Source organism: Dendropsophus ebraccatus, chromosome 5 (genome assembly GCF_027789765.1).
Source record: "Dendropsophus ebraccatus isolate aDenEbr1 chromosome 5, aDenEbr1.pat, whole genome shotgun sequence".
In the NCBI taxonomy this organism is placed as follows: domain Eukaryota; kingdom Metazoa; phylum Chordata; class Amphibia; order Anura; family Hylidae; genus Dendropsophus; species Dendropsophus ebraccatus.
The window spans coordinates 29,214,444-29,223,589 of record NC_091458.1 but is presented as its reverse complement, the minus strand read 5'-3'; the positions used below and the strand labels follow the sequence as shown (position 1 = coordinate 29,223,589).

The 9,146-nt window shown below is 34.5% G+C and overlaps 1 protein-coding gene across 2 annotated transcripts in view; it reads right to left on the bottom strand.

Moving 5' to 3' along the window:
- Positions 1-1,862: 1,862 nt before the first annotated feature.
- GRIA4 (glutamate ionotropic receptor AMPA type subunit 4) overlaps positions 1,863-9,146 on the bottom strand; it is a 246,764-nt gene continuing 239,480 nt past the window's right edge. For both annotated transcript variants that reach the window (XM_069972021.1, XM_069972020.1), the window contains exons 15-16: positions 8,604-8,738; positions 1,863-2,169 (exon numbers count right to left, since the gene is read on the bottom strand). In XM_069972021.1, coding sequence (XP_069828122.1) covers positions 2,005-2,169; positions 8,604-8,738 — 300 coding nt within the window. In that variant the 3' untranslated portion in view covers positions 1,863-2,004. The remainder of the gene's footprint in view (positions 2,170-8,603; positions 8,739-9,146) is intronic.

The following is a 9,146-nucleotide window of genomic DNA, read 5'->3' as shown; positions in this document are numbered from 1 at the left end:
ACCTGTATAGTAAAGGATACAATGATAAAGCAACTCACAGGGTTATACTATGTAATCATGGAGTGCTAGCCCTAAAGGGGTCCTGAGTTTCTTGTTACTATTCACTGCATGAGTGCAGAGAGGAGGAGCCTATGGGACTTTGGGACTGAAAAAACAGTAGTACACAGCTTCCATAAGCCCCATATGCAATGAATGAAGCAGCAATGGGCATGCTTGACCGCTATTTAACTCAAACTTCTCACTGTGGTGATGGAGGTAGGGGGCATGGGGGGCTTGGTGACCTCAAATTAGTGATACAGTGGAGCCACCACTGAGGGGAAATTTATCACTTATTCCATTAAGAACTAAACCCCATGTTCCCACTATGAGAACAGGCCATCATTTATCGGGAAAAGGTGGCCGCCTATTGATAATGACGAATTTAAATAATATTTATTATTCTAATATAATTATTATTAGCCAGCTAAATTTTCTTGATAAAATCCCGACATGGGAACATAGCTTCAAAAGTCAACCTGCGAAGAAATTTTTTTTTAATTCACTTACCTATTATGATTATTATTGATTTTATATTAACTTTTAAATCATTTATAAGCCCGATTAGAAAAAAAAAGTCATACATTTTACAATGATGGGATACTAGTTCTCAAAATAATAAAAAAAAAAGAAAAAGAAAAAAGCTGAGCATTCAAAACAATGGTAATACCATTAACACCACAACACTTCCAGACAATCCTTAGTTACCTGTTAATATACATTATCTTTCAAGAAATAAAAAGATGTTTCACAGTTAAAATAAAAAAGTCAAATATTTACAATACAAATAACCAAAAAAAACATGGCATGAGCGTATCAAACATATCACAGTGATCGTAAAAAAAAAACAAAACCCTGATTTATCGAATCACCTAATTTATATCAACACTGTTGGTTTGCTATTGTCTTACTTTACATTTTGCCGTTTTAAATTTTTCAAAAATAATAAAAAAAAAAATCTAATTTGAATTAATAACTCCAGATTGCAACATCTTAGAAAGAACGCATTTTCAGTTTATTTTCAGTGGGTACAAAAACCACATATTTTACACAGAACAAGATTATAAATAATGTCTGTAACAGGAGTGACCCCGAAGTCTGATGAGACTCTACACAGCTAACGGATAGGACAATGATATTTCTGGTGGCTCAGACAAATGAATTACATGTGTGTACACTTTTGTGTGAAATTTGAAGAAATTGACCCACAATTTAAAAAAAATAAAATAAAATCAATTTTTTTATTACATTGATGGCGTTTTTTTTGTTTTGTTTTCAATTATTGCAATGAACAGTTCCCTAAAATGATTTAGAAAAAGAATTTGTTTTGTACTCTATTCAATTTACATAATTTAAAAAGCAAGCATGTTATAGTTTTTTTTTTCTTTTATTTCAAAGAAAAATTGTAAATAATTTTCTTTTTCACAGGATTTACATGATTATTATTTCTTGGTTTTATCACAGTTATTCTTAAAGAGATCTATTTCGACATCTGGAGCTTCATCCTTTATATGCATGGAGTTGTTTGTTTTTTTTGTTTGTTTTTTGTTTTCTCAATATACTGGTTAGTAAATTTCATTGAATTCTATAGCTATTATCCTTCTTTGTTAGAACAGAAGTATTGTCCATTCTGATCCCACACTTCACAGTTTAATAAGCTAAATGACAAGTCTGTTTTAATAGTCCCTCCGAGATAAATTTGTTGCTGCTAATATACTCTTTCCCGCCCCTCCCCCCAACCAATAAAACTAAATTATGCATTTTCCTGATATAAAATCTGAGTTTGGGTTTCCGAGCAGAGCTCATGCACACATTGTTGCTGATGATGTTTGGCGCTTTTGGACGTACTTCCCGGTCTCAGCAATATTTCTAGGTCTTCAGTGATTTTCCCATGATGTGGCTCACAGTCTGTGCTGTATTTCACTCACCAACAGTGTATAATAAGGCACTCAATAAATTATTTGGTTTTTATGGTAGGTCCGATGCAATTACAGCCAATCCTGAACTTTGTCTAATTGCAGTCCCAGTGTGTACGGCCTTCGGGCAGTCGGGAGTCAAGACGCGGCCATTTTCTCCTACGCTCCCCGTAATGGATAATCTGGCTTTGTTTCGTATGGCTTCAGAAAAGGTCAGCTGGGTAATAAAAGAATGGATAATAAGAAGAGAGAATTACTATATCTGATTTGTCTTCACTGAACACCACAGAGAAACATCAATAGATGATATTTATACTAGACATCTGCATTTTCATATTACGTTTAGAAGGTCTATTTTTTTTTTTAACCTATGAGATTAAAATGTAGGATTTGACTAGAGTAATTTATCATTGGAAATTTATTTGTTTGTTTTTTATATGTTCCTTTGGGTTCATTTTATTTTGTCCATAACAAATTAATAAATTTCATCTCCAGTAATGGCTGGTCTCCATATCCCAGTAGTGTTACTATTAATGGCTAAGTTAGACCTAAATAATGTCAATGTCGATAGCCGGACAGAAAAATGATGCATGTAACATTTCTCTGTCCAGTGTCAAAACTGAGGCCATCAGATAGAAATGACCCTATAGAAACCTACAGAACCAATTTTTTTTTTGCAGTTTTCCGTCACTGTTTTTGTACTACACCAATTTAAAAAAAAAAATGAGTGGAGGACCATACATATGTGGTACTACTTGCTTTCATGGGGAGAGGACTGGAGAGGAAAATTTCATCCTGTCTGATCTACTTGCTGACAACATTGGGCAGCATCTGGAAACTCTAGCCTACAGCAGATAAGTTTAAATGACTGCAAGAATTAACTTAAAGGGGTTGTCCAGGGATCAGAAGATGGCTAATGGTTGCACTGAAACTTTTATAGTTTTATAGTTCCACTGCCCCTTTTGAGACATGGAGGGGCAGGTCTAAGTCCCATTCATCGCTTGCAAGTGAAACCACATCTGAACGCAAAGTCAACATCGGGACCCAACCCATCACATCTCAGAAGAGATAGTTTGAAGACATGGTAGTAAGCACCAGGAAACATATGGCTTCAGCGGTCTTCTGCTCGCTGGACAATCCCTTAAAGACAGGTGCCCACTTTGGGCAATCTGTTTTTGTTAAAAAGGTTCCCTGGTTACAGGCTCAGCTTAGGATGTCCTACTATAGGAACCTCAAGTTATCAGCTGTAATCTGTGGGAAATTTCAATTTTCCCTGCAGTGTCCCCAGAGGCTAAGTGAAGCAATACACATTCAATGAATGGGCTTTCTAGGTGCCACATGGACATTCCTGGTCCTCCAGAATCAGAGATCAATTTTTTAGGTTGATCTCTGTTCTTACTAGTAAATGGGAATCCTTGAATTCTCTAATATAGCATTTGAAAATGGGTTTTCTAAATTTAGAAAACCCCTTAAAAGCATTTTTTAAAAATTCAGTTTATTATTAAATTATATTTTTCATCCATCTTAGGAATCAAAAGAACATTTATTCAATTTTCAGTATTATTATTGGTTTAAAAGAAATTTGGCATGAAGAATAAAATGGTAAAATCATGAAAAACATGACAACAAATGAAACAATTGGAAGTCTATAAAGTAGATTTAGCTACAATACTTGTTTAAAAATACTGAAATAAAAAATATAGTTATTTACTGAAAATTTAAGTAAATAAAGTTTTTTTTTTCTTCAAGTCATTCTTTTTTTGTAGGTCACCATATTATAAATATTAATTATTACATTCTATAGTATTTTTAATCTTTAATTTTATATCTTTGCCACGTCTATTTTAGCAATTTCTAAATTTCAAATGGTATTTATTAATGTTTTAATACATTTTACTTTAACTAAAGGAATTTACTGTCCCATTCCAATTCAGAAAAGTTATGTATAGTCTAAAATAACACTACATTAAAAAAGGTCAAGTCTATATGGTTATAGAACAGCTCGATACCAAAAGCACAGCATATCATAACAAAGTAAAAAAATAATTATGAACAAAATGGTAATCAGGTAACTAAAGGTATGCAATGTAAATGTCCAAAACTACAATATCATATGGAAATATCTAAGTATAAATCAGTTCCTTGAATACATAAGATCTAGATCTAACATGACTAACTTTTTGACCAACTTTTTGAACAGTTTAAGTACCAATATCCTTTCACAATAGTTTTTAATGATAAGATTCTGAAATTTCCTTCCAGATGCCATAGACAAACAACAAATACACAATGCTTGCCCTACAACACCTGCAATGGGGGTCTACGAAGTAAAAGTTACTTAGTGGTGAAGGATATTTATGTTCCCCCCAAGAACGTATCCCATAAAAAGATGACTAGTAGTATGAGGTGCGTGTAATTTTGTTGTCCAATCTATAATGCTAAAATATTTTTTAAAATAGCAAAAGTTTGGCCAAAATAATATTCTCTGGAGGTAGGACACTGAAACCGAGATGGTAAATGCAAGACATCTGTAGGTTAAAGGAGTTTTTGAGATGTAAAAAAAAGAAAATGAGGAAGTCCAGCCACGAGAGTAATGTGTGTTCTATATCGCTAGATTTTACCACTGGTCAAAAGATCTTGGAACACTCATTGCCGATAATTGGCCAATGTAGAAGGGCCTTAACAAAATAAGCATAAGATATAACATCCCCCACTACTCCAGCCTTCCTTCCTGTTCACTAGTCATTATTTACTGGGCTGTAGTAGTGATGTGCCTCTATATCCACATGACCACTGCAGCCAATCATTGACCTTGGTAGTCTTGTGTTGTATTACATTGAGGGCAACGATCTACTGTAGCACGGCAGCCAACTAAGTACAGACCAGTAGGAAGGACTCAAGCAGTGGTGCAGGAGCAGCAGGGGTTCTACCTTATATGTACTGTGTTTATAATATTTTTACATTCCTTGCTTTTTTTTACATTTTGAAAAACATTTATTATTTTTGGTTATTTTGTAGGTTGTTAACTTTTTTCTCAAAGTCTCAAAGCATTTCTCTTATTCCCAGTAAATGACAGGGGAGTTCAAGAATGGCTACTAATATGTGTTATGTAATTTGAATTTTATTCCTTGTCTTCTGTAGGAGCAACACGTGATTTTGAGGACTCTTGTCATCCTTGCATTAGGTAACATTTTCTCAAATTTAATATGATAAAAAAGAGAAAAAAAATAATACATGGACTGACCCCATATGACTATGAAGATGTGATCAGAATAGACAGCGGTAAACCGTCAGTATCTTCCAAGCAAATAGATCTAAATGTTTGGGTCACGCATCACAGCACATACTCATGATCAAGCAGTCTCAGTGGAAAAAGTGGGCTGCTGGGTGCGTAAGGTAACAAAAGCTGAAATGTCTCGATGATTGTAAACTTTTCAAAAACCAACATACTTTTACAGTAATGTATACTGAAGGAGAATAGCCCTGTTTTTGATGATCTGCAACAACCTTGCACTTTCTTCACCTAGAACGTAAAACAAAATAACATAACGCTTAAGGTAAAGAATCACAACGATTTGTTGCAGAATGGATACGAATGCTAAAACAAAAAAAGGTAAAAAAAAAATTGCGCTGAAGCTCAGGTCACATTATTTTTAGTCAGTCTCTTCATAGCTAATCCACAATGCATGCAGCCATTTTGATTTTAGAAAAAAAAAAAGTTGCCTTAAGACTTAATGAGATGACTCCAAGCCATGGCTGTGCTTCAGTAATGCCACAGCTTCTTAGTAATGGGGCAAGCAACATGATGGCAAAAAATGGGAGGGTTTAACTTTTTTAATTGATTTTGAAATTTGTTGATATTTTGTATATATATAAAATTGTTAATTGCAGAAAATGAGCTGTTGAGAAGCAATAACTATTAGGCAGAACCTGATCTAACTTTAGTATTTTTAAATTCAAAGAACTCAGTCTGTTCTAATTTGGCATTAATTTGGTTATTTTATATATCACCTCTCATCAAAAATAACTTTTGATAACTTTTTGAACTTTTGTCAAAAGTTATTGATTGCAGCGTGTGTCACAATTGAGACTCGATGTAATTAGGAAATATACTGTAGCTGGGGAGAGAGGGCAGCAGTATGCCATCCACTCCCTGGCTGTATCTCCACTACAATGTTGGAATTAGTGGCAGGTCAAGGATTGGATTGTGCTGCTTCTGCACTCTTTCTATACCTTCCGATCACAGCAGAAGACTTGCTATGATCAATAATTTTTGACAAAATTTTGATCAAAGTATAAAGCATTGTATTGCCCCCCCCAAAAGTTTTACAAATCACCAATATACACTTATTACCGGAAATGCTTATAAAGTGCTTTTTTTCCCTGCACTTACTACTGCATCATTACTTCACTTCCTGAATAACATGGTGATGTCACTTCCTGGATAAGATGGTGATGTCACTTTCTGGATAACATGGTGATGTCACTTCCTGAATAACATGGTAATGTCACTTCCTGGATAACATGGTGATGTCACCACCCGACTCACAGAGCTGTACGGGCTGTGGCTGCTGGGGAGGATGATGGCAGAGGGATGCTCAGTGTCCCTCCAGTGCCCTGTGTCCCTCAGTGTCCCTCTGCCATCATTCTCTCCAGCAGCCACAGCCAGCACAGCTCTGGGAGTTGGGTTGTGACATCCAGGAAGTGAAGCCTTGATGCAGTAGTAAGTACAGGGAAAAAAGCACTTTATGTGCATTTCCCCTAATAAGTGTATATTGGTGATTTGTATAACTTTTGGGGGGAAATACAATACTTTTTTTTATCGGAATTCTCCTTTAATATTATTAAAACCCCTTTCCCTGGATTTGTTGGTGTCAGTAAATGAAAATAATTATCTGGAATTTACATTTAGAGGCAAAAATAAATAAATAAATCCTACCAGTTTCAATTTACTTAAACTAGCCTAAAACAGTCTACGTCTACTACTTACAATTTCTTCTTATAAGGTCTTGTTTTAGGAAACAGTCCCATGGACCTCTATACAAGTCCGTCTCCTGCTGCTTTGACAAAACGAGTAGAAAATTCCCTTCTCACTGCAGGTTTTAATGATCCGTGGGGGTCTCAGAACTCAGACCCTGACTCATCAAAGCCATATACTACTGGGGAAAGTTCCCACTAGCCATCCATTCACTACGTGGAGATTTACATCCATATACTTATAGTATGTACATAGCTGAACCTGACACTTTTTATAGTAGCCCTCTTTTCTGGCTAATAGATTGACCCCTTGAGTGGGGACCTCCCTCCATACTGTCCTTATAATCTAACAGGGCATACAGGCAGGGTTTATCATAAAGTGACTTGAGAACTTTGGACACTACGACAAATTTTTTAGGCAATTTTATAAAAAGTGCCTACCACAATAATAATCCAGAAATAATAAAGGGCACTTCTAACACTTCTAAAAATATGGTAAATGATATTGGAAGAAAAAAATAAAATTAAAAAGAAATAAAGTACACGGGTAACACCTATGTATGATGGCATACTAGAGCTAAGCTAAGGTTTGGGTCACTTATCTTTTACAATTTTTCACATCATGACAGAACTCATTTAGAGAAATGCGTAAACTGGCTGTGGCCGAGGGAGGGTTCGACCACTGGGGTCACCTGTGAGTGAATGGAGCAGTAGTGCGGAAAGTGTGACCCGCTGCTATTTTATAATGGGAAACTGGTGTCCCCATTCCAGAAATTGTGAAGGGCCCCCCATAACTTTATCAGATAGGAATACTACTTTACAAGATTTGATATAATTTCCTTTTTTTTTTTTTTATATATATATATATATATATATATATATTCTCTCTAAAAAGATTTTTAAAATGTTTCTTTTCTTTAAAATTCACGGCAATCAAAGTTATTACGACGTATGAAAAATAATGTAGAAAAAAGACAAATGCCTAGATAAATACCTAAAGAGAAAATACAAGATCACTTTAAACAAAAAGAGTGGAAATCACAGCATGCAAAAACAAAAAATATAAAAAATGTTGTGCATGAATATTCTTTTCAATAATAATTTTAATATGGAATACTTAGGAATAATTTATATTCCATTTTGTGAAACTTTTTTAAAAATTAAATTTCCCCCCATTTACTTCTTTAATTCAACTGAGCTGTGTATTAATATTGTATTAATATAAATGTTGAGTCCCTACCTTTTCATAGGTTGTCTTGTAAAAATACACCAAAAATATATTTTTTTGAATATTGGTCAGGTTCTAAATTCTAAATTGATAAAAAAATAAAGTTTTTTTTTCTAATAGTAAAAAGTCTAAAAAAAATATTTTTTTCCAATGCAGATGTCTATAAGCAACATACACTGTACATCTGCAGCCAAGAAAATACGGAATCACTGAGCACTGAATTTCTCAATACTGAAAGCTTTTCCATAGCAAGCATAACCAATAGACAGACAGGTCACAACACTGCACTACACATGGCATCGCCCACTCACTGTAGTAGACCCTAGGTCCTACCCCTAAATCTTAACACTCTCGGTTCCATATACGTTGTAACCTTCTCTATATGTTGCTAAATTCTGGGTATTCTGCGAGGAAGATGGGTTAAAATTCTGTGCACTCTTTGCCACCTTCATTCTTTTCGCCTCTGCCCTTGACTTGTAACAGAACTCTATCAAAGCCACCAGCATTGCCAAGCCCAGGCCTCCAACCAGAATGTAGAAAACTCCCGCAACGTTGCTCAGACTTAATGCACTTGTCTTGTCCTGCAAAATAGAATAATGTTCATTGGCATGGGAGAATACGGTAAAGGCACAGACACATCAAAATGATTAAAAACTAAACTAATATCTTTTCTATGCTATTTCTCTACTACTAGATACTATTGTATTGTTAGAGGCAAGTAATGTTCATTAATACATTGAGTGCAGAATTGACATGGCAACATTGGGTTTTGTGTTTCCAATACTTTAGGATGTAACTAGTCATTCGCCAACAGTGGATAAAAATAGAGTTACCTCTGTTATATGTACAATGCAAAAACAATTTGGGAACACTGGATATTAAAAAAATAAATAAAAAAAAATTAACATTTTACTTTTGATTTTTTTTTTTACATTTTAATTTTTTTAAACATTTTTATATTGTAATTTTAATCATATTCAATTAAATAT